Genomic DNA, 27,596 nt, shown 5'->3' with positions numbered 1-27,596 from the left:
TAGAGCTTTCAGGACACAGGAAATAGAGAAACAAGAAGGTAATCTTCATAAATCATAAAATGTAGTAAAACATAGGTATGCATAAAGTGGAGAGGAAGGAATTGAGAAAGACTCTGCAGAAGGGTGGATATTTCAAGCAGATATGATGCCCACTTTGTCCAGGAGAGAAGAAAGAGTTTTCCAGGCCCAAGGATTAGCCCAAGCAGTGACACAAAGGCCTGGATGAGCACAGCTCTTTGCCACCATAATATATAGTTTACAGTCTCTTGAGGACAATTTGCAGGACTCATAGCAGCTGGGGTTTGAGTTTACGACAGGAGCTGGAAGCCTCCTATGAAGTTTGGAGTTCACTCTGCACAGGTGTTACGAAGTTGGCCAAGGTTTGGGGGCATTGAAATGATATGATTTGTCTGGCAATATAGACAATGGTTTTGTGTCATGGTTCCCAAAAGTTAGTATTGACACTTGAGTGGCCTGTGCAAGATGCTGGTTTTATAGTACTGGGTGAAGTACAGGAATCCACATTTTTTAAAACACAGTGCTAGGGATTCCTGATGCTGGTAGATCCAAAATGAGAGAGTGTAAAGAGATTATGACTTGGCATATAATTCAAAACTTGGTTAGCACCCTGGCTATATCTTGAAACAATATTTAAGTGTTAGATATGATCAGATGCTGAGTAGTCAAACTCTCAGACTTAGTGTTGAGATCTAACAGTCTCTCGCATCCCAGTGTTTACTCCTTAATTTTTGGACAAATTTCTATCAAATTGTACTTTTTACTCAACAACACTCAGAAATACATAGATTTTACTCAAATTTAAATTATTGTAAACCACTCAGATAATCTCAATAGGGTTCCAGCAATGACATTAGTAGGAGTTAATGACATTATTGTAATGTGGAGTTGCTCTTCTGTATCACATGTTCATAGTTCCCTTGTTCCTCTCTGACAGTCCCCATTGTCCTGTGTTTATTCATCCCCCACTTTTGTTATGTAAATTGACCTTACTTTTTCTTTCAGTCTCAATTCAATTTTCCTATCTTTCCTCTTACTTTGAAAGTTTATTATTGAATAGAAACTTTAACTTTTATACATTTTGATTGTCAGAAAAAGATGAGCAGGTATTTTCACTTGCTTTGGAAGATAAAGTTAATTTAAAAAAATATATTGTTGGAAATTTTCATCTAATTATACAATTGATAAAGATTTAGTAATTCAAAATATTTTAAGTAGTTACTCTACTGAAACAAAAATAGGTATTGTGGATCTTGTTAAACTACATTATTCTAAAGATACCATCATGTTATTCAGTCAAGCAATCGATGGTACAAGGATTTAGAAAAGCATATGTACTCATATGATGAAGACATATTTTGAGCAGAAGTATGAAGTATATCAAATTTAGTCTGCAACACTTCTATTCATCCTACCACAGGGTCCCAAATCCCTACTGTGATTCAATAACTGCCAGAGTACACATATCTTCCCCAGCCAACTCAGATAGAGCTTCAGAAGGGATAGCTAATGGAAAGACCAGTTACTGTGGCACAGAGTTGTGCAAAGATTGGAAGGGACTAAGCCCTCTGTAAATAGCCATTCTTCCTAAGCCCATCTGGACATACAAATCAATCCCAAGGAGAAATAAAAATGGCAGAAATCCCAGGAGTAGAAGAATGGTCAGGTAGAATAAGGTAGAAAATCTGTGCCATTGTCCCAAACCTCTCAAATCATGAATCGAGGCAACCAATTACTCTATTAGCATGTTAAGCTTAGGGTATATTGTCATGTATAGATTCAAGTGGAATAGCCAGATCAACACAAATTCCACAGTCAAAACCAAAATTGATAATAATATACTTAGAACTGAAGATTGTTTTGATTTTATCTGTAGACTCCTGTGATTATAAGAATCACTAATAAAAGTAATCTAATGAATATTATGGCAAAGACAAAATAGACATAAACAGATTAAAGGAATAAGATTTCTGAATGAATGCAAAGATCCATGATATTACTATCCTAGATATCAAGGGTCCAAATACTTTTAGGAAAGTCATGCTACTAATAACATGAACTGACTAAAAACTAGAAGAAAAACAAAGTTTTTCCTGAGAAAACAAATATAAATATTTGTTTATATATATGATGTCAAGTTTTTATAACAAATCAAGCAATTAACAAGCATTAACTTTCATTTTATAACTGTTAGTACAATGTAGAATATAAGAATCTAACCTACTATAGAATAGATTTAGCTTCAATTGATGTCAAATGCATTTCTGCACTATAGATATGAAATCTGAACAAACTGAAATACCCTACCAGCAGACTTATTGAATACATTAAAATGTGTCTGCTGCTTGCAATCAACAGCAGCAATAATAATAATACTTACTATGAACACTCCAGGGGCTGCTAAGAGCATCCAGGGGCATCGTTCAGAGTATAATCTGTCTACATGATACCCCTTACAGGTTTAAATTTGCAACCTGTTCAGCCATATGTGGTGGGATATTGTAAGCATTTCACCTACATTAACTCATTTAATTCTTGTACAACCCTAACATCCTACAAAATTTGTATCTATAGCCCAGACAATGTGGAATGCAAGCTTGGGCTCCCATCTGCTCACAGAATTTCTCCACCTGCATGATTACAGGCATTTGAACATTTTTATGTCCAAAATTGAATTACTGATCTTCCCACCCCATCAAAACATTATCCCTATAAAGACTTTCCCATCTCAGTCAACAGAAGCTCAATCCTTCCAAAAGCTCAGGCCAAATATTTGGAGTTATCCTTAGCTCCTTTTTTTTTTTTTTTTTCACAACTTGGATCTAAATTCATTAATATATCCAATTGTCTTTAACTTCAAAATGTGTGTAGTATTCGATCATTTCTCACTATCTGCTTCATTTTCATCTTGATAAACCACAATCATGTCTTGCTTAGATTGATGCAATAACCTACCTGATGTCTTAGCTTCCTCTCTGGCTCCTTTTCAATATCTTCTCAATATAACCATAGTGATCTTACACCATATCAAAATTCAGAAAAATATAAAATAATAATTATTCATAACTTTTGCACTATTTTTTGTTTTTAAAATATATATTGTTTTAAAATAATACCTTATATAATTTTGTGATTTATTTTCACTTAACATTTTATCTTAAACATTTTTCAGACACATTAAGCCAATGTGATTTTCATTTCTTTCAGTGGATAAACCCTGTATCATATAGACATTCCACAATTCAAGGAGCTATTTTGTATTACAAGGTGTTTTTGCTGGAGAATATAGGAGATTGATATATATTTTTAAATAAAAATTAGGAAAATGTTTCTAATTTCATGCCTATTTTTTCAGAAGACTCATAGTTTGTTGAAGATGATTTGGATATAATAATTTGACCATGTCTTTCATTATATCCTCCTTGAAAGCACTGATAGGACCTCGGGTAGCTGTAGAGAATGGAGATGAGTGTCACATATATCAAAACAGGTGATGAAAGGATTGATGTACTGGCTCCAGCTGAGTGCCAGAGGTCTCTGTACACATCTATCATATTTGACCTTTTCATCAACAAGTTGGATAAAACATTTGAAATATGCTTACCATATTTACAAATTACATAAACTTGAAAGGGGGTAGCAAATGTTCTTAAGCAGGATAGTATTCAGACTTTAAGGGGATTTGATAGATGAGATGATAAACCAAAACTAAAAATGTGAAGTTCAATAGCATCAATGTAAATCCCTGAATTTGTGTTTCTAACCAATAATTCACATAAATATCCACAGATACACACGTATACACAAAGTCTGTCTGGATGAGACATGTCAGAATTTCAATTATCACTCTGCTATTGAGTGTGTTATTCCTTAGGCAGGTTAATTAACTTCTCTCACTGTTTTTGCTTTTGTTCTTTGTATTGAAGTGTTCGCCTTAGGCCAACACCACCCTGCACTATGCCATCTAGACAACACTATCCACCTCGTCTCCCTCACTGTATAGTCTCATATTTATCAGACACATTCTGCACAGTGGCTTATGTGTTTTACACATCTCATTGAATTTGCAACATAAGTGCATTCATTACTTGCCTTATTCCAAAAGTAAGAAAATGGAAATAACTTTTTAAGTGGAGCCAGAGAATTGTCCTTTATAGTATGTCAGCCCTTCTTTATGCATAGCATGCTCACTAGTCAAAAATGTTTGTTCTAGCCCATTTTTTTTCATTTCTAATTGGCAATTACTTTGATTCTACTACTTGTTTATTAAAGCACAGCAGTAAATGGGTCTAAAATAAATGTCAATTAAATATAAACACATTTTAGTATTTGGCATGTATTTCCAAAGGAGAATGTGATAGGAAATTAGAGACCACAGTTTAGAGAAACTAAAATTGTCAAAATACTATTGAGTGCATAACCAATTTCAATATTGTCAACTGCTTTTCTAAGTCTTCATAAATGAAACACTTAGAGAAGCAAGTGCTGGTAAAAAGTAGAAAATACAAAATTTTACTAAGTGCTGATAAAAAGTAGTAAACAGCAGCTTTGAAATCATTTTTTAAATATACCTTTAGTCTCCATGATTTATCGTTGTTGGGATCTGAACAAAGAACTACATAAGAGCTGACTTTCCTCATTAATAAAATACAGCTGATGGCACCTACTTCATACATGGGATAGATATCATTAAGTGGAATAACATAAAACTCTGGCAAGTAATAGCATAAGTCAATGTTAGCTCCCTTCTCCTTCCACCACAACACTGTATATAAAAATATAGGAAAGCAAAGAGAAATAAATAGATGGAGAGACTAAGAAGAAATGATATGGCAGATACATCACATATTTTGAATACAGAAATATTTACAATAGGTTGAAATGATGAGTAGGGTACTATAGCTCAAGTAATAGAAAGGCAGGGAGGTGTCATAAGTAGGGGCTTTGGCAGTTTGGCAAATTAGGATAAGTGGGTAAGCAAAGGTGTTTGCCTGCTTTGAAAAAGCACAAAGAGCCCCAGCCTTAGCAAGAATAAGACTTAGAACCCATTCAGTGATACTCACTCTGTGACTGGAACTTTACTGTCTTACAAACTCCAAGTAGGTGCACAGGAAGGGAAAGAAAGGGCAGAGGGGGTGAATTTCAAGGTATGTTCAAGAGAGGGAGACAAAGCCCAGGATGGAACCAACCTTTAGATGAATAGATAGATGTTCGTCAAGCTGGGGTCTCGGATTACTCCATGGCCTTTGTCTGTAAGATTGCTAGTCAACTTTAATGGATCCTTGAGCAGCCGTAACCACCCACATGTCCATTTTCTGAGAGTGGTGTCACACTTGAGAAATGTGGCTTAACAGGCAAAACATAAACCAAAGAAATTTACTCCTTTCAAAGGGACATTAAATGGGATCCAAAGCATTGCCTATGGCAACAGCTGTAATCTTCTCCTCTGAAGTCTGTCACTCACCACCTCTCCAACCCAAGCTGTCTCTCTTCCTGCTCTCCTGTCATGAAATTCTCCCCTTCTACTCCTAAACCCATTGTATCATTATGTGAGTGACGAATTCAGACATTCTCTCCAATATATTTTTTATTCCACTTGGTTCTCTGGTATAAATAATTTTCTCCCCACTTATTATGCATCCTGAATATGCCTAACAACCTAGGAATAATTTGTGTTTGTGTGTGTGCGTGTGTGTGTGTGTGTGTGTGTGTAGGATGCAGGACAGTTTGATGGGATGAAAGGATTAGGGAGGCAGAATATTTGAGAAGGTGAGGAGGAAAAATTGTGAATATTCCTATTTGTTATCTTTGTCCTTCTCGGTCCACAGTTCTTGAGGAGCAATGTACTAACTCCACTTCCCCAAGAGCATAAAGAAACAGCTAAACCCCATGTATAGGACAGTCTCCACAGGTTGTCTATTTTCATCTGCTTTCCACCTGACAGACCCAAGGATAGACATATCTCCTCTCCTCTATGAATTAATATCATGAGGAAACTGAGGTGGACGAAATTATTACAAGTTCTTTAAAGGAAAGAACCATTTCTTCTCCACATACTCAAAACACAGTAGACTTCTCAGATTGAATAAAGCAACATTTCTTCTACTAAGAGGCCCATATTTTCACACCATCACACTAACAGTAGCTTCTTCAACCCTGAGTAAATTTCAAAAGGTCTTATAATGTCTGTGGTTTGGGACTTTATAACGATGGCTGGGACCATTAATCTTGGAGCCTCCCTTTTTTTATTATATCTGAGATTGAGACTGAGTTTTTGTTACAGATTGCTAGCCTGTACCAGCTAGTTGCAGAGATGAGACATCACTGAGACAGATAACAAAGAAAAATGGGTAGCAAATTGGAAAAGATTAGGTAGCAGCTCTACAGTACTAAATTAAACAAACTCTTTTGAGGTATGGCAGCCAGAAGTCTCACCTTGTGTGACTTCCTTTTTTTTTCTCTCTCCTTCCCTTTCTCTCTCTCCTCCCCCCACTTTATCCCCCCCCTCATTTGTGTGCAAGTGTATCTCTCCAAGTTTTCACACTTAAATAAAAGTAACCCACATTAACAAATAGGGGTGCATTTCTAAAATGCCATTGTAAGCTTGAGGAATGAAAATGTGATTTTAACACTGATAAAGGCTAAAAGAAAGTGACCCAAAAGAAACTACAGTAAATAATAAACCAAAAATGTCTTGGTGTAGAATGTTTTTATTAATTCACCTTTGAAGTTCATACACAAAAACCAATTTTCAAGGATAATGGATTTATAATATATTTTTATAACCCAAGTCCATCAACGAGCTATTTCAGTGGAATTTCTTCTAGATATAAAAGTAGACTGATCTTGAAATTAAATTATCATTTACCAAAAAACAGAGATATTATGTGCAAATTACTACATATACAATATACATTCATTGTATTCCATTGCAAACTATTTCTGACTAAATATCAGTCCAACTACCTATCATTCAGCCCTAGTTTTTTTTGTTTTCTGAAAAAATATTTTTGCCTTGTAATTATCCAACATGAAAGCCCTTCAAATAGAATAAAAGTCCTTGTCAGCTAACAATATTAAAGTATCAGTCATAGCTCAGAAATATTGAAAATTTGTTATATGCACAGCATGGTTCTAATAAATCTATTTCTCGTGGCATCCTTTGAAGGGAATCCTGCTACAGATTGTGAAAATGTGGCCAGATATGTTTAATAACTTGCACAAGATTACCCAAGTAAGTGATGAACCTGGGATTGGAGCCCATGTATATTAGCTCTAGAATTAATCCCCTTAACCAATCCAACAAAATATCTAATTTTTGTTAAAAGATGCAGCAATGTTGCAGTCATTTGGGATAAAGAAGGAAAGAACATCCAAAACAGATTATAACACACACAGGAAAATTAGCTCATTGTCACAGTAAGACCTGGTTTCTGTTGGAGTTAGTGCAAATACTGCAGTTCATTAGATTTTTGAAAGCCACGAAACCCTTAGGCAAGGATATTGAATGAGACACTTATTCAAATCACTTAGGAAATGACTTATATAGCATTTGAAAGATGATTTGGGGTTTCATGTCAAAATCTTTAATGCATGTGATGAATGAGCAGAGTTTATCCAGTGACAATGGGCAGGGTAGAATGTGCCACAGGTAGATGGTGGGAACCTTAGAGAAGCCACCTCACTCCCTATGCTCAAGAATAAGCTGATGGTTATCAATGATGATGGGAAGTTGAGAAAAGGCAGAATAATATTTAGGGTAGGACACAGAATAGTGATATTTTTATAGGAGGAACAGATTTCACTTATAAACACTAAAAATAATGAAAACTAATATTTGTGGATCAGTTCTAATGGGTCAGGCACTTTTAAAAAATATTTTTATCATTTTCCCAATTCACTCTCATGTGAGAAAAATGAAGAACAGAGGAATAAAGCAATTGCAGTCAGAGACCCACGTAGTTGGTTCAAGCTGAATGCAGAGCTTGCTCTCAGTCACTAGGCTGCCCTTCAAGGTAAAAATAGAGGAGTCACTGAGCAGAGGTGAAGATTCAGGAGCTTTGCCTTGGAACAAGGTCAGGTAAACTGTTTTGGTAGGAAAGATAAGGACCAGAGAAAAAAACAGTGATGTCTAATTTTTGTCTTTATAGTTACTCATCTGCATATTTAAAAAGTATTCAACAGTGTTGCACTCTTACTGTTCTATTATCTACATCTATTATTTACATCTCTTGATACATCTATTATCAATGAAGTAATGTTTTGTTTTGTTTTGATTTACTCTTTCATAAGAATATGATAAAACTTCATGATTCATAATTTATCTTCCTCTACAGAACCAAAGCAGACAGATAACTGTCAAGTAAACAACTATAAGTACTCTTAGACACTTATTTGACTTAAAATAAATAGCAAGTCTTTTCAATAAAATGTGATATTTAAAATTATGCGGCATAATGAAATTTGAAAAGGTTGAAGTGATGCTTATTCAACACTGCATTGCCTTTAAAACCTTATAGGTTTATCATTAGAGTTTTCTTAGCAAAGTCAATTTCTTTATTCTGGAAGACATACCTTGGCATATGATTTAGGTTGCTAGTTGAATGCTATACTGTACATCTTAAGTATAGAGTTTGAATTGATTCTACAGAAAATATTTTTGAAAAAAACAACCTAGATCAAAATCTTTGTTGAATAAAATGTGAAAGGGCGAGGAGAATAAAAATGGGTGATCAGAGGACCTACTTTTGAGACGGCTTTTCCTTTGTGCAATTTTTTATTCAAGCTTTTTCATTTCTTCTATATATTTCCCTTACTTGTATTTTAAGGAGAACTTTAAGAGAAATGTCACTGCATAATTTCCTCTCCATTTTTTCTTCCCTACTTAAAAGAGCACCTACAATTGGAAAAAGAATCACCTCTAAATAGAACATAATTTGTTCTTGCCAGGCAGCAAAGAATTAAATTTAAGGTGTGTACAGCTGCTTGCAACCATCTAGGCTTGAAAGATTGCTAAGTGGGTTAGCAGCTTGATCCCTATCTTCATTGTACCCCCATTTCTTGCTAGAGATACCACACCCATGACCCTCACCCCAAGAAACCAGCCATCTCTCCCCCACCTTTGCTGCACATCTTGAAATAATTGTAGTTCAATAAGAGGACACCAATAACTGAGGGGGACACACATAAAAAGGGAAACTTGAATGTCTATACTAATTTTCATTTATACGTAATCACCTTCCTTTTGCCTCCTAAGTTTTCTTCAAGTGATAAGGAATTAGAGGGAAAAAGGGGGAAATAGTATTCTTTAAATACTACTTAATTGGGAAACTGAGTTCTATGAAGCCACTTTCACTAGTAAACAACTGATGAAATGGTGCATGGTAACAAAATCTGTGAGTGATGGTTACAAAGCAGGACAGAAGCATAATCACTCTTGCCCATTACAGAGAAAACAAATCAGAGAGAAATAGAAGAGGGTAGTCCTGAGGAGCCATGTAATTGTTATTTAATTTATATTGTTGTCTCCAACTCTGAATATACAACCAAGGCTTTATATTTTTTAAAAATTGACTATGGTGTGCTTTGTAAAACACTCTAACATTAATTAGATACATACTAAGTAACTGAGTCACTATGCAATATTATTCAGTAAAGCTATTTCTTGCTTTGGTTAAATGTAACTCAGTTTTATTAATCTAGCATTTCAACCTTTCAGGCTTAGGATTCTTTCCAAATCCTCATATAACAGGATGATTTAAAGCTATATATAAGAGTATTTTTTTTTAAATTTGGAATATTACTAGATGTTTCTTAATGAAAATCACATTGATGTCCCTCATTTTATATTTTTTGACACAAAATATTTTGCCATTAAAACATGTTCACAGCAAAGTTAATTATATTTTATATTTATGAGGAAAGGTAATAAGAATCGCTAAGTTCCAAAAATCTCCAGTTCTTTTAGAAGCTCATATTAAAACAAAATAAAATAGGAATTTCTACATCAAAGAAAAGATGATTTTTTTATTGCTTGGTCTACTTTGTAACAGTGTAAAAATCTTTTTCATAATATCAGTGACTTTTAGTTGAGTCATCATACATATTTTTCAATTAAAATTCACTTTTATTAGTGAAAAAGCTTATTGAAATTTACGTTAAATTTTAGAGAAATAATAAAATCTAAAGGCTGTCCTCACATGGACAAATGAGCCTCAGAAAGCTACTATTTCAAAAAATCTAAATGCTTCTCCTTTCCCTGGACGTGAGCACAGTGCTATTTCTAGAAACTGCAAACTGCTGAGGTTCTTAGAGACCTGAAATGGGGCTCCTAATAACTACCTTACAGTATTTGAGAATGAGAGAGAGAGTTCCTAAAGTATGTGTGATAGACTAGGCCTGGGTCCTCACAAGCATTGAAAGGCATGCTATTGTTATTTTTTAAATTAGTGACAAAGATATTTCACATAACAATAGTACACATTATTGAAAAAGAATCCCAGATTTGGCAGTTGGCTCATTTGTTGCAAGTCCAGATGTTCCAAATCAGAATATGGCCCGAACTTTGTGCTTCGTAATAGGCTTTGCTAATCAGTTTACCAGCATAGAAATCCTACTCTAGTGTTCCTTACATCTGTAATCAATAAGAGAACTTTGAGGACAGTCAGATTTTCACCCCTAACCAATATTCATTCAGGCAGAATCTTTAGGAGTAGATTCTGGTGCATCCCCAAGTTTGGAAGTGTTAATTGCCAGTAGTTACCTGAGGACATAAGGAACCTTGTCCCTCTGTGATAGTACACCATCATGCTAGACAGCATCCCTACTGGTCTTTTTATGTAAAAATCCTTTCTCTTCCAACAACATGTGGTCATGAAGAAGATTTAATGTTTCTTGGGTGGTAACTGAATTTAAAAATATTTGAAAGTGCAAATACTCCATTTTAAGAGCTGGAGCAATATGTTCGGGGGTACAGAGGAGTTGAATCTTTGAGCAGAAATTTTTTTTATTTTGAAAAGACCTATTTCTATAAGTTTTTTTTTTATAAAACAGGAACAAATAAACAAATAAAAAAAAACAAAAAACATCATTCTTAAGGAAACCTTGAATGCAAAAGTCAACATTCATGTAGAGGCTAAGTATACCATTTAATAGTTAAAATGAAAAATGTTAGCAGAATATGACCCTGAAGAGTCAGATATTTTTCCTTTATAAATTTTGAGCTAAACTGCCCTGTTCCTAAAGAGGTTTTATTTCTCAAAGTGTGTGTGTGTGTGTGTGTGTGTGTGTGTGTGTGTGTTTGTGTTCTATTCAGCAATTGCTCATAAGACATGAGGTACTGTAGTCACAGTTCATACCATGTTTGTGCATAGGCCAAATCTTCTCTTTGGATCATATAGAAATGATAAGCAAATGGATTGGGTTAGTATAACATTACCTCTATCAAGCTATTGATATTTAGAAATGCCTAATGCCTATTGATCGAGCCAATTCTCTGATTTCCTGGAATTTTTAGACCTGCTTACTAAACTATAACCCTTACTCAATATTAAATTATATAAACCAACTAAAACAAAGATAACATATAATCAAAATACTTTAGGTTCTATTAGCTTTCTGTTTTACAATTATTTATATGATTAAGTTGATTAATACCTCTTGGACCTTTGTGGTAGAACTATCATATACACACTGTGTTATATGGGCATCTCTTCCAAAATCTACACAGGGATGAAGTTAAGATGTTTACTATGGAAATCAATCAACTACAAATTGGGGGCTTTTCCCTGCTATTCAATGGAGAGTAGTTACTAACCACTTACTAGCACAATACTGACACAAAGTATAATTTAAGACTAAAGAGACTGCGCTATAGGAAATGCACCAAAGAGACTCATCTAAGGGAACCAGGACATACTCTGTGCTGGTGAACAATTCTTCATGTAACAAATTAATGTTTCCAATAATTCAGAAAGTGAACACAAAATGAACCTTGGACTCAAAAGTGAGGATTGACCTAAAGGGAAAAGAAAGGAGTTGGTCCTTAAGGTCTTAAAACAGTCACAGGGCTTCCGTAGTCAGAGCTAGCTTTACCTGAAGGAGACAAGCAGGAACATTTGGGCCCAAAGAGCCATTGTTATTATTAACAAATTCATGTTAATAATTATTCTCATTTGTATTTTAAAAGAATCGGGTACAGAAGGTCCTAGAACAGTTGAGGGAGAGCCTACCACAGTGTGAAACAACTGGAGTCATTGGTAGGAAAGGCTGGGGGCTGGCAGTAAGAAGGTAAGGTCAGAGTAGGGAGACTGTGGGATTTCTCATAGATGATAGGTGAGTTATTTTTAAAAGGGATGTGGAAACTAGTTGATAATCACAAGATTTTGAAACCAATACGTGAATATATGTGTGTATATACATTTAGGTAAAAGGCTTATTTTTTATGCATTTATTGTATGCAATTGTATTAATTTTGATGTTTACCTGTATATAGTCATATATAACAATTATTTGCATTGATATAGCATGCAATGCATGACCAATATGAGGGCTAAGCTGAGGTCAGAAAGGTCCACAGTATGAGACAGTCTTGTGTTCTGTCTCCTGAAGATGAAGCTTATTATTGCTGAGAAATAGTCCATCACTTTCTAAATAGCAGGGATTACACTTTAAATTTATATATAAATATACTATTTGATGAAAAAGTTAATTGAGAAGAAACTATTACATATGATCAAGATATGAATTTGTCTTGAAAAATTTGTTCAAAAAAATGAAATAATGCACTTTCATCTCCATGAACTGAGGGAGGAGAAAAGCAGGTGCATTGAGCTTACTGCTTGCAATGGCATTAAATGAAAGTTTATTCATAGGGTGAATTTTGGCTGACCTAGCAATCTTCACTCTACAAATGTAGCAATGAGGGCTCTGTCTGGTATGGGTTGAATATAAGTTCTTACTTTCTCATGAAGAGCATTAAAAAGAGACTTAATATGTTGTTAAAAAAACACATTCCTCAATTTTGCTGGTTCTGTTTGCTAATATTTGATTTAGAATAATTGTAGTTGCCTTCATATGCAATTCTGTTTTATTAAATCAGGTTTATGAAGAATCTATTTTATAGGTCTTTAGAAAAATGTACCTTTTAGATTCATTTATCTTTTCACCAAAGTTTTTCACATTTTCTATTTCCCTAATTTAAGGCTTTATATTAAAAAATATTTTAAAAACAGCAAGTGATTTGATTCCATTTTTATACATTTACATAAAATTGGATATGTATAAGACACAAAAGCCTGAAGCTGTACTGAAAGGCACTGTGGGTTCATCTTGTTGCTATTTTTTAAAAATTTTACTACAGAAGTCCAAACTTAGAAAAGTATTTCTGTTTATGTAAATATTTTAATATTGAAGGAGTAACAAAAGTTCAATTTTAGATTAGTTAGGATGGGGCAAGTTTAACATATGTTCAAGTTATTAAAATAAAAGCACATTTTTGAAAACCAATGATTTTAATGTGGGCAGAACGTCTGTTTTAAACAAATGATCAGTCCTGAAATAGTGCTTGTGAATATGAATATGCCAATTCCCCATCCCATCTTAGTCATTGGTTGGTATTTGGCTTGAGAAAGCAGTTTAGATGTATGGTGCATTCCATGGAATCCAGATAAAAGGCCTGTGGAACTTGGAACATCTAAGGTCTGTTCCTCTGTATGCATTGGTGAGATAAAGCTATGAGATACCACTTTTTAGTTACCAAAGCTCCTAAGTCAGAAACACACAATGTAAATTAATAAATATGTATTAGAAACAAAATTGTATATTCTAACAACATTTCTGTTTATATGTGGTCAATTCATAAGAATATAAAATAATCAGAAGGCCTTTTACCCCTTTACTGTAAGAAACCAGTCTCTGACTTTGACACGTATTAACTCATTGTTTTGCTCCTTACAACACTATGAAGTGGCTATAAAAGCTCCTGTCCCAAAGCATTGACTTTTGAGGCTGGGAACGTCCAGGACTTATTCTGATGGGCCTCCCCATGCTAACCAGACTTGGTGCATACGCAGTGTATCTTGCTCTCTAAAGGGAGTTGAAGACAAGGATTCTGGGGTACATGACCAGCCACATTCTCATACAGAGCCACATTCCTGTGCAGGAGATCCTTTCCAACGGCCTCTTTATCAAGGACTTTCACAGAGGCCTTCCTTCTGCACTTTGGTTGAAATGTCCTCCAGAGGACAAGACTCAGGAGGAAGAGGTGGTGTCTTTGGTTTAGCCTCTTGCCTATGCTATCACAATAATAGTTAAAATCTTCATTGCTGACCACTCCATTGTTTGGCAGCTCAGCCCTCAGCTCAGCTCTTGACCTTCTCCCATTATAGATGAGGAAATTGAGGTACTGGGAGCACAAATGTCTTTCCCAAGGTCAAAGAGCAAGTCAGCAGCAATGTCAGGTTTCAAAGGAGGCAGTTTAGGTCCCAAATCCATTCTCCTAACTATACAATATTCTCCATTGAGAAATATCATTGTCTGTTTTCCCATATGAATGTTCTGATAAATTCCATTTGCTTAATTTTTAGAGGGCAACTTACTTTCATCCTTTTGATATTCTTGTGGTAACGGAGGTTGTTATTACAGTGTTCCAGGTAAATTAAACATCATTCACTGTATGATGACTTCTCTTTGAAGGTTTAGTTTATTTATTAAACTGTATTTATGGACATATATAAGAACGTTAGAATGTAGCATCATAATGTGTCTAGGGTTGTATGGAAATATAAAATTAAAACAAATATACTCATCTCCCTCACTCTCCTGAAGTTTGGATCAAGTAAATTCTGGAAAATACAATTTGGTTATTATTCCTAAATCACATATTTTTGAAGAAATAGTGTAATTTCAAGTTGTTTTTGTAGATACTTCAAATGTTTTCTTCATTGTTTCAATTATACTCCAAATAATAGTCAACAAAAAGTCAGGTTGTTCTTAAATTTTTTTTTTGTATAACAATTAGTTCTGTACAAAAAGCATATATAAAGAAATACTTTGCAATATGGCTTAATACTCAACTATTCTCAAATTCTTTGTGGTAAAATTGTATAATCTGAAGATATTCTCAAGTATAACACATTAATATCCCTTTTTTAAATGCCAAAGGAAAAGTAAGCACATATATTTCACTTGATAATTATTACATATATAGATTATAATATAAATAGAACATATATATGATAGAAACTTTGTAGCTTATATCAATATAAATTAAATTAAGTACATGGATATATATTGCTATTTATTGAAAAAGACCAAAAGTAGTTTTGTAGCGTCTCTGGATTTATTTCTGACTCGTTCTTTTTTATGTATGTGATGGATAAAAAATGGATTCATGTAGCTTTCCTATTTATAAACTGCTATGGTTTGAATATTTATGTCCTTCTCCAAGCTCATGATGAAACTTAATCCCTAAAATAACATTGTTTGGAGGTGGGGCCTGGTAGAAGATGATAGAGGCTCTGCTCTCATGGATTAATGCTACCATATGCCCCAAGAGAAATAGCACTCCTCCCTTCTGTATGATGGGGGCATTTCTGGGACCATTTTGGAGTTGAGACTAGCCTTTAGCAGATGGACTTCTCAGCCTCTAAAATTATCCCTCATAAATGACCCGTCTTAGGTATTCTGTAACTACAACACCAGTGAATTAAAATATGAACTTATTTCTTTCGTTTATTGATTTCTTCAGTAAACATGTTATCTATCTGATATGTGCTATGACAGAGGAAAAAATGATGAATCCAGCCTTGTTCATAAGATGTTTCCATTTCAAAATGCAAGACCAAATGCCAGTTTTTATCTTTGGTCATTAAGGGGCCTCAAGGAAAAAAATATACCTAATCTAGCCTGGAGAAAGGAATGCTTCTGAGAGGAGATGGCACCTGATGAATGACTTAAAGCATGACTATCTGGCAAAGGTTAGACAAAGGGAAACACAAAGAAACTGTGATTTCAATCCATAAAGTTGAATAATAGGCAGGAATTTGCTGAAAACTCTAAGCCATTGGGGTTTGTTTAGACTTGACCTTATATTAATCACAGTGGCAATGTTTTAGACAGGGTCATAGTTAGATTTCACTGGACAGAGTGAAATCTAACAAATGCAAATATTTTTTTTTCAGGTGAATTGACCAGGATTGGAAGCAAGAAGACAAAATAAGCACAGAAGCTCCTAACCAGGAGGTCTATGACTCCTAAAAGAATTGTGCCTATAATTTAAGAGATCTTGAACTTCAATGGGGTAATGTTTCTATTTACTCATAATTGTAGTAAAAAAAAGGATAGCATAAAAAATGCCATCTCAATCATTTTTATGTGTATAGTTCATTCATGCTAAAAGTTATACTGTCATGCAACTGATCTCAAGAACGTTTTAATCTAGCAAAACTGGAACTATATACCCATTCAAGAGCCACTACATTTACCCTTACCTCCAGGCTCTAAAAAAATTACCATTCTACATTCTTTTTAAGTTTCACTACTCAAAATATTTCATGTAAGTGGAATTATACAGTATTTGCCTTTTTGTGAATGGCTTATTTCCTTTAGCAGGATAAAGCCAATATTTAAAGTATAGCCAATTCATTACTATCAGTATGGTGCCATGCATTACATATGATGTGTCAGCAAACAGAACTACTATGTAAGCAATAAAACTTTGGTAACAATTGGTGATTAATTTGCAAAGGACCACTGGTTAAGAACTCACTCTGCATTCATAATTTTTTGCACCTGCAATTATTTGTATGCAAAAACAAGTGCAGCCACAACTGCCTAATTATAGGCACAACCATCCAAATTAGTCCCCCCAAAAAGAACAACACAAAGAGATACCATCTGTGAAAGTGCAGTAAACCCCTCAGACCTTTCCTGCTCCAAATCCTGTAAGGCTGGTGGGCACACTTCCCTTTTGGCTTCTGTCTCAAGCTTTATTCTTGCCTGATCTCATTCATGCCTTACAGGCTAGTCATTCTGATGAAAGAAGAGGAGTCCATGGTCCTTTCCTCTTATCAAAACCTTATGCTCACCTCCCTCTCCAATATAATGCCTACCATAGTATGAGCAGACTGAAAACCGAAGCCCTTCCTGAAGTGCATCATTTGCACTGTTAGTGCAAGGAGATTCAATTTTTTATTCACATGTATTTTACATAGTCGGGAACTTGAATACTGTAAAGACAGAATCTTATACAAATTTCTGATTAAAGGTGACAAGAAAATTATGTTACTCTACTTTTTCAGAAAAAGGTTTTAGCCATTTATTAAAAACAGAGCTGTCAGTTTTGATCAACTATATTCATATTTCCACATTATATTATTAGGCCCATCATAAAATTTAATAATTGTCCCTTGGAGTCTGATTTCCTGCAAAAGCATCATAACATAATCAGTAGTATGGCAAATAATTATTGAACTATGTGGAGACAGTTATAATTTCAGGTGGGGAATATATAATAATAGCTGAGAAATTTAAAACCCAGGTTATTTCTTGATAAAGTTTCTGTTCTCATTCAAATGTCAGTAATAATAAATGTGTGAACAACAGTCTACATTATGAAAATGAAATAGATTTCAAAGAGAATAATTTTCAAAGGTTTTAATGACAGTTCAAATGTTACTTACCTATGATTTAGTCTTATTATATAGTTTAAATCTGATAAATCCTCTGTGGTCTAAACAATATACATTTTCAAATGAGGAATAAGAAAATGTATTAATCTAAAGAAAAAACCCAGAATGTAAATACATTTCTTTTAGATGAAAACTATTTATATCTATATTTAGACTGTGTGAAATTATCATAAAATATTAACATGACGGCTTTAGGGATAAATGATGGCTTAGGAATTCTAAATATTCACTAGTTTTTATTTTTCTAATTTTTAATTTTGTTCAAAAAACATATAGTAAATAGGAAGGTAAATTTTTATTCTACTACCTTTTGCTCAGTAGGGAGAGTCATAAAAGTTGAAGCAGTAGTTGGATGTTAGCCTTAAGTTTGTGGACAATGACACCCATGTATGGACACTGGAAATAAGATTCAGTGTTTCAGATTGGGCAATAAGGAACCATCGTAAGAGAATGAGAATTTGTGAAGGGAAACCATCATTCCACAATAGAAGATTTTTAAAATTAGAATTAAAAGTTGGCTGGCCATTTGTTCTGTGATATATAAATGAATAGTTCAATCAATACAATCCAAGTTCAAAATATTATTAATGGCATGATAAAAATAAGTTGATCATTTTCACATGACATAAAAGAACATTTTGAGACATAAAAGAGATAATGGTACTCACATCCTGAGCTTCCATTTGTTGATACGAGAGTCAAATTGGAAGGCCATGGATTTCTAACAATATCTTGCCAATGAATGGTGTCTGCGTAACAAAGAAATTTGTTCTGGTCTACGTAGACTCCACCATTTAGAATTTCTGCAGGGAATAAACAAACAAATTTGTTGGTAAATTGCTTGTTGATGAAAAAGTAGTCAATAAATATAGTTTACTCACATTATTTTCAATGCTGAATTAGAGCTACACTGTTAATCACCAAGATAGCTTAATATGTTTCACTGCATCACATTTGCAGAAATGTGAAAAGATTGAAAAGTGCAGACGAAAACAATAACCATTGAATCCTAACATTGAAAGAGAAACACTTTCAACATGTTGACATATATATTATTAGTTTCTTCCCTAATTTCCTGCTCCCTGCAATTGGACTAGTATTGTCTATAATATTTCACAATCTGCTAGTTTGGTTTAATATTATATAGTAAACAATGAGTGGCAATTTATTATTATTTCAATGACAATATAATATTCCAGAGTACAAATTAAACACCAATTATTGAATTGAAACTTCCTTGTCTTATCATGTGAAAGTTTATGTCAGTTTAGTCTTTAAAATAAATTTCCACAAAATGCTATACCAATGCCATAGAATGTGAACCATCTCAAGACTTTTCATGCAAATCATTAAACATTTGTTCCAAAAGGCTTTTTCAGTAAATATGACATTGCCTGGAGTCAGTTGGTAAGTAATTAGTCTGACATGGAAGTTAAAATTAATGCTTCTATCACTACTATGCTCTTTGTCATCTCAAACTGAGTTTATAGAATTGTTAATTATTCATTAGGAATAACATAAAGCAGTATCTGCCAAAAAAAAAAAAATACTTTGATATTGGGCTGGGATTATAGCTCAGTGGTAGAGCATTTGCCTAGCACATGTGAGGCACTGGGTTCAATTTGTAGCACCACATAAAAATAAATGAATAGGGGGGATTGTGGCTCAGCGGTAGAGCACTAGCCTAGTACGGGTGCGATTCAGGTTCGATTCTCAGAACCACATAAAAATAAAGGCATTGTGTTGTGTCCATCTACAAAAGATTCTCTCTCTTAAAAAAAATAAAATGAATGAATAAAAATAAATGTATTGTGTCCATCTGCAACTAAAAAAAAAAAAAGAAAAAAAGAAAAAGAAAAACTCCACGATACTTTGGAACATGGGCATGACCACTGGATAAAGTACACTAAAGCCAAGTTATACTTGATTATTTCAAAACTGGGCTTAATTAACTTGTCCCCTGTGAATAATGTCTGATTATCACATACATGAATTCTTTTCCAGATAGCTAAAGTCATCCAGAAAAAAAAAATAAAATATTCCCTCTGAAAATTTTCTTATTTTTTTTACAAAATTGTCTGTAAATATGAATAGCATTTTCCTGCCTAATATTTACCTCATTTCCTCCTCCTTGTGCAAGAAAATATATTTTAGAGTAATCATGCATCAGTCCATTGAGTGGTCAGTATCATCTTAAAATGAAAACTGTAGGTTGTACAGATACAGATTATATTTTCTTGCAGAATAAGAAACCTTAAGGTGGTGATTGCAGATATTAGTTTAGCTACTCCCTGCTGCCAACTTCCTGCTCTGCCACCCTACATGTTGGTTTTATTCATTCTAGGCACAAAATGGCTGCTGCGTTAAAGATATCTGATTTGAAGTGAAGGCAGGATGAAGACAGAAGAGATTTTCTCCTGGTGAAATTCTGACATTCTATATTGGGAAAAGATGCTCTTTTCAAGGACTATATCTGCATTTTATTGGCCAGAACAATGTACTATGGCTATTTCACAAGAGATGAGGAAGCAACATTTTAGGGTCCTGTTACAATTAGAAAAAAAAAAAAAAAAACAGTAGGGGTGTTAGTGAGGAAGGAGAGAGATATGAATATTGGGAAGGCAACCAACTCTGTCTCCCATGGTAGCATAGATGAAATCATCTCATTTGTGTAGTACACCAAGCCAAATTTTTAAAAGTCACCTTAAACAAAGAGGGAGATAAAAGAATGAATGGAATATCTGGCACTACAGATGAGTGCTTGTGGAAGCAAGATTGGTGGGCACATCCAAAGTGTCTTCCAAAATTGCATGTTTAAAACCCACGAGATTAATGTTGATCTCGCAGAGCTTTCCACATTTAAAATCAGACCTGTTCTCATCATCAATCCTTTCACTGACTATTGCTTCCATTTTCTCAGGAGAGGTGAAAAAAAGAAACAAAAAGAAATTAGATCATCTTTCTACTTCTAAAACCCAGTTCATTATTTTTCATGACCTAACCATACAACTATCATCAAAGCAGATGGGAGATGTAAAACCTAAAGAAAATTGTGAAAATGGATTTCTACATTAATGTTGGCATTAAGCTTCCATCTAAGAAGTGTGACGATCTCATACTAATAGCGTTCTCATGAGACATTAGGTGACACTCTCCAGCTCTAGGAATAATTCTTCATTAGATGATAAAGAAAGGAGATCCTGACTGCTATCCAGGAAATGATGGCTATTTTTCAGTCTACATTTGGGAACATTTTACTTTTAAAAAACATAAAGAGAAAGGTAATAGCTCAAACATTATGAAATATCTATTTTTCAGGAGTCACATTTTAATTCAAATTGTTCATGCTGAAGAAACACAGGATCCATCTCCAACATCCTATCAAAAAATTTAAAATAAATTATATTATACTGAATACTAATCTTATCAAATCCCTTTCTTCAACAATATTAATCTGTTAGCATTGCTGACATTTGTCTCTTAGACACATTCTGCGGAAAAGCTTGGCTTATACTTGGAAAAGGGATTTGGAAAAGATATGATAATGCTTTAAGTATAATCTTACATGTAAAAATTTCAAATTAAAGTATAATCATTATATAATCATGATCAATTTAGATCATACTTCTTGCATCACAAATTCAAAAACCAGCATCTGCTAGCAATTCTGGTTTGGAACATTTATAAATTTCTAACATTTAACATTAGATAATTTGTTTGTGTACCTGTGTATCCCCCCTGGCCAGTAGTCTTTTATCTTTTTGGTATAAATCCTATTCTGATTTTGAATGTCAAAAACTACACAAAGAATGTATATTTGCATTGACATTCACAGAAGAGTTTTAATGTACACTTTATCTTTCATTCTCTTTTGATTAACTTGATAATGTAAATATTGCTCAAGAAATTACGTTACAATTGCAATTATACATTTAAAATTTTTCTTTAATTTGATAAGTTTAAAAATTTTCAAAATATTAATAATTTGGTGAGAAAATATTTTATTAGGTTTATTTCTGGACTAATAAAATTTTAGGGAATAAATTCTGAGTAGTAAGAAAGTTCTTAGAGATATACACCATTTACTTGATAGAAGAGATGCCTAATGTCTCTTATGCCTTGGTTAACTAAGGAGGTTGGACTGTATTTTTAAAGAATAGAGTTAATAAAGAGAAATGCTTTGTAAGATATTTATTCCATAAAACAGCAGTAAGCTATCTCCCTGTATCTATCTAAACACACAAGATGAGTTGCTTTCATAAGTTTTTTTAAAGGTGTATTAGAAGGAATCACCCTTGCTATATGAACACTTTCCCTCCCAATAACATGAAATAAAGTAACTAATAATTAAATTTTAAGTCCAGAACAAAAGAGAAAATTTTCAATCCTGAAAAACATAGGCAAATGTGGCATAAATTTGACAGATACTCAAAGATGCATAAAACCTGGAAGAGCTCAAAGAATCAAAGAATAAAAATAAAAAAGGATATTGAAAAAGTGAATGAGCTCAATGTAATCTCATTCTATTGTATTTCACTTCCACTGTAGAAAATATATCAGAGAAAATTAAGAGAGACATAAATAGATTCTTGGTCATTTAATCAATTGGTAGAAAAAAACTGCTATGAGTTTTCTTATCATATTATATAAAAATATTTCCGGCAAGTTCACAAAACAGAGCTGCCTCTTCTTAATAAATGTCATGCTTAAATATGGTAAGATACATTAGATATGACATTCTGTTAAAAAGTATCATTTCATTACTGAAAAATTCCATTAAACACTTAAATATGTTTGTGTCTCAAACACTTCCTACTAGATTAATGCATGAAAGTGAGTAAAATATGCCATGAATCTTTTTATGTTTAAAGTAAATTGTAATCCACATTAGTCTCCACTATGACAAATTTAACTTATATATAACACACTATTTATAACTGAACTATAATTAAACTAAGTTTCATGAAGGCAAGAAATATTTTCCATGGCTGTTTCATCAAACCTAGGCAATAGTTATCCAATGAATACTTATTAGATGCACCTGGGGGAAAACTGTACCATGGGGTTTGTTGCCACATTAATAAGTTAACTTCTGCTATAGATCCTAATTTTAATTATATACTGACTAAGTGAAAGCTATCTTTTCCCATGAATGCTCTATAGGTCATCTTAACTGGTCTCCTTCATTAAGGTAAGGCTTATTTCTGTTTTGTTCAAAGCTGTATTCCCAGTTTATAGTAGTATACAAGGCACAAAGAGATACAGCAAATAGTTGTTTGATTTAAAATGTCTATGTATTTTGAGCATAAAATAGAGTTCTTAGAAGTTGAACGGGAAATAGCTTTTATTATATAAAATACTTATAACTGATATTGTTCAGAATTACTGTTGACAACATGTTTTTATTTATGAGGCAAATTTAGAAATTTTCATTATTTTTTCCAAACCTACATTATGCACCAAACTCAATTATTAGTCACCAGCTGAATAATAATGATTTTGAGCTATTCCAGACCAAATTTCCCAAACTGGTACAAATAACCAAGTATATGCTATTCTCTTATGCTGCACAAAAACTTAAAAGTATTTTTAAATATTAAACTGTAAGTCTACTTCATATGGCTCCTTAATTTAATTTTTAGAACAGTGTAAATTGCTAATATGACACCTGAAAGAGAACATAAAGTGTTTGTGTCTTAGCTTTCCAGTCCTCAAAGGTTGGCCATAGACCCCTTCTTTCCTTGATTCCCATTTGCATAAATCTAATGAAAGAAATGTTTACGTTATTTAGATGATTTCTTTTGTTCTCTTCACTTTTTTCAAGTACTAGTTATTATAGTTAAGGTAGGAATAAATGCCCATTAACAGAATCATTGGCATTTTGCAAATATATGCTTTTAAAAGAAAGTGTGATAAAATAGTGAATAATATTTTTCTCTCTCCTGTAGGAAGTGGTTTTATTATGATGTGACATCCTTGCTGAAAATACAGATTAATGTGACCTCCTTAGTAGATTTAAGACATTGATACAATTGCTTTGACCCCATGCATAATTTGTAGCATCTAGTAAGATTGAACATGTTTTTCCAAAATAAAGATCATAATTGTAAATGCAGGTAATCATACTATACTTTAGTCTTATGATTTGTTATAAGAGAAACTCACTTCAGCTCACACATCAACCAACCACAATGATATAAGAAAAACCTAATAAATAGAAATAAAATACTTAACATTAATCTGTGACTACATATCTAAAAGTCTTCCTTTTCATGAATGTATCTCCAAGTCAACCTTAGTATTCAAATGATAATAAAAATAAATAAATGTTAAAATCATTTCACTTGTGTAATTATGGAGAGGGCATTTAAATAATGTATGTATCTGACTTATATTACTTAAGCCAAAGGGCACAACCCAGAAGTTACAATAGAAAGTGGCAAAAGCCTATTTTCAAGATAAAGGTATAGGAAGCAGTTACAGGAACATTCTTAGACATAAAGCAATATATCTTTCTCACTATCATCACCTGAAGCCACACAAGTCTGTTGGCAGATAATGATACAGAAGTAATATAGATCACATCATCCACCTGTGATACTCAATACATCATCTTGGGAATGGACTTGGTCCAGAGATTCCTGTATCTTTCCCAACTCAGACCTTTCAGCTGGGAGCACAATGAATTGCTGCTACCCTACTGGGTCAGCCCTCAAGGTTCATTATTAATAAGCTGAGACTCTAAAGGCTAATGAGAACCGGGTGCTTGAGGAGACAATGGCTCATTCATCATCAATCAAGCTTTGAAGTTTTTATACAGATGATTTAAGGAGAGTTGAAGTGTGCAAAATTGAAATGTCACATTTGTATTGGGAGGGGTAGAGGGTGATAATGTAAATGAGTGATGCAACCTCTGTATTTCAGCTCGGTGATCAGAGTCAAAAGCTCATGGATTCAAATAACAAGTGTTGGTATGTAGCAATGGACAGGTTTTTTTTTTTCTTTTTTATCAGAACAAGGCAACTTCAAGAAGAAATAATTAGATCCATGGGCTGAAAATCAGCTTAAGAGAGAAAATTATTTAAAAAAAGAAATCTTGATTTCAGTTGGAGTTGGTAATGCTTGCCACAGTGTCCCAGCTCATTAGTACATACTTCAGGGTCCACTACAACTCAGCTTGAGTTATTTCAGCTTAGAGTCCTGGTTCCACTGAAAGGTCTGCTGTAGCCAGTTTTTAGTTCTTGGGTTACCCCTCCTCTTGCTCCTGCAACACACATTATCTGAACCGACATCTGACATACAGCAAATGCTACTTTACCTTCTATTTATTATTTTGGGTACTAGACTTGTCTCTCCTATCTTACCATAGGACCTTCAAGAATAAAAACAATGACAAACATCTTTGTATTCCTAGTGCCAAAGAAAGTGTCAACCACATGATAGAAATTCAAATGTTTTTGATGAGTATGATGATAATGATAGCATCTTTAGAAGATGACTAACATTTGTTAAAACCTAAGGATAGCATGTTAGTGCTATGCACTAATATTTACATTATAAACCATTTAACATATCAAATAAATTTATGAAGGTATCGATGTATTAATTCTTCCTATACTTTAAGATAGAAGTAAACTGTTTAAACTCATTGATAACCTATGCAAAATAAATAAATAAATAAAAGTAAAGTGTGTGTTTTAGTAGTCTTTAAATTATGAATTTAGGATTTCCATCTCACATTATTCTTTAGTCTCAATATGTATGTCAATGTATACACCAGCATGTCTAATATTCTTCTTTTAAAATTTTTTTCACAAACTTGCATTCTTCTTGCATATCCTAATTCCAGTTAAAATCAGAATAAAATTTTATAAAAGTAACCTATATTCAAAATTTAAGATATGTCATTAGTTTCTTCATTTCTGTATCAAATCAGTCATGAGCCTCTAAGGAACATTCCTCATCGTGTTTCTTTTTATATCCACTGATACCCCTTAATTCAGATTCTATTGTCTTATGACAGATGTAACTTTTGCATCTAATCTATTCTGCCTACAAATCCACCTTTCATATTAAAGTCCTGATATATTCTATATTATAGCTAGTTTGATATCCCAGTGGGGGAATGGGGAGAGAAAGAGAAGGGATACAACCTCAAGATAAGGGCTTTGAAATATAAAAGCAATAATACTGAATCTAGTCAACTGGATAAAAGTAAAGTTCAAAATCTAGTTTTGACTTTCTAAATATATGACCTTATCTACCTTTATGAAGCTCAATTTACACAACTCCGTAATGGGAGAATTTGTACTCAGTATCTCTCACATAGTTGTTAATTTTATTGTACTTTATGCTTAATAACTATTTTAATATTTGTTTACTGATTAGCATAAACAAAGGTTATATTTCTTTTCTCTATTTAATTTCACATCATGTTACTCAATCCTATATTAGTCTATGGTGTTAAAATATGGTTTTATTTTTCTTGCATATATAATTTTGTCTAAGTGATTCCAGCCATTGTGGAAAATCCACAGTCATCAGAGGCAGAGTTAATCTTACTTGTTTCTCTGCCATCTTTCATATAAGAGGAGGATCCAAATGGCAAAACCATGCAAAAGATAAAGGGAATTATGAAAGAGGAAAAGAATAGAAGATGAGTACATGTTATCTCTTAATAAAGATTCTTGCAAATTTCCACAAGAAAATTATATTCATGGGAATATTGGGAGACAACTAGTAATCTCTGTCATACTAATTTAAAAGGAATCTGGATTTTTTTGGATATTCATGACACATAAATCTGTGACTTGAACAAATATATAGCGTTTTTTTTTCCTAAACATTTTTGTTTAAGTATTACACATATGTGTGTGTGTGTGTGTGTGTATACATACAGATATCTATGATGTATTTCATATATTAGAAATAGATACACATGTATCAATTAGCTTTTACAAACTAGACACACTTTGTTATAAGCATTCAGGTCATGAAATAGAACATATTCAGGCCACAAAAGCCTTCCACATATTTTCCTCCTCATGTCACTCCCTCTTAAAACCCTTGACTGAGACCCTGCTGCCTATTTTTGTATTTTACATAGATAATGTATTCCTTGGTGTCTGGCTCCTTTTGTTCAACATTACTTTTGGGAAATTCATCTATGTTGTTCATTTTCATTGTTGCATTCATTTTCATATGCTTTGTCATCTCAACATTTGGATCCTTTCCACATTGGGATAATTATAAATAGAGCTGCTATGGACATGTGGCTTCTGGTGACAATACATATTCATCTACACTGTATTCATATCTAGAAGAGTAGAACTGCTGGGCTATAGAGTCAATGAGTTTCCCAAGGTAAGTTTGCCAATTTATATGCCCATCTAGTGCATCAGGGGTCCACAGCTTACTAACCACTTCAACTACGAGTCTTTGTTTTTCAATTTCATTGCAATCATTCTGGTTGGTATGGAATAGAATCATTCTAATTTTCACTTATCCAGTAAATAATGAAGTTGAGTCCCTTATATGATCTTTGGGGTATAATTCCTAATGGCAAAAGGCTTATTTTTGTTTGCTTAATAGAGGGTTTTAGTATGTATGAAGCATTTACAAAGAAGTATGGAAAGCCTGATAGGTATTTGAACACTTGGTAAACAAATTAAGCAAACTAATGTATCAGAGGTAACTCTTAAAACTTAAAAATAGTTTGGTAGAGGGATATGGCATATTTTGAAAATGATACTTTTAGAAAATGCATTAAAACTATGTTGATAATTATAAAATAAAGAGTAAAATATAAATGTTGGAAGATGGATAAAAAATCTTATATAACTATCTTTCTGATGACAGGGATACATATAATTGAAGGTATCAAAGAAG

General features: G+C 33.4%; 1 protein-coding gene across 1 annotated transcript in view; it reads right to left on the bottom strand.

Moving 5' to 3' along the window:
- Erbb4 (erb-b2 receptor tyrosine kinase 4) overlaps window positions 1–27,596 on the bottom strand; it is a 681,070-nt gene that overhangs the window by 316,103 nt on the left and 337,371 nt on the right. The window contains exon 4 of the mRNA XM_076866449.2: window positions 18,377–18,511. Within this exon, the coding sequence (XP_076722564.1) occupies window positions 18,377–18,511 (135 nt within the window). The remainder of the gene's footprint in view (window positions 1–18,376; window positions 18,512–27,596) is intronic.

Source organism: Callospermophilus lateralis, chromosome 9 (assembly GCF_048772815.1).
Source record: "Callospermophilus lateralis isolate mCalLat2 chromosome 9, mCalLat2.hap1, whole genome shotgun sequence".
Taxonomy (NCBI): domain Eukaryota; kingdom Metazoa; phylum Chordata; class Mammalia; order Rodentia; family Sciuridae; genus Callospermophilus; species Callospermophilus lateralis.
The sequence above is the reverse complement of the archived record's forward strand: the minus strand, read 5'-3'. Positions and strand labels throughout refer to the sequence as shown.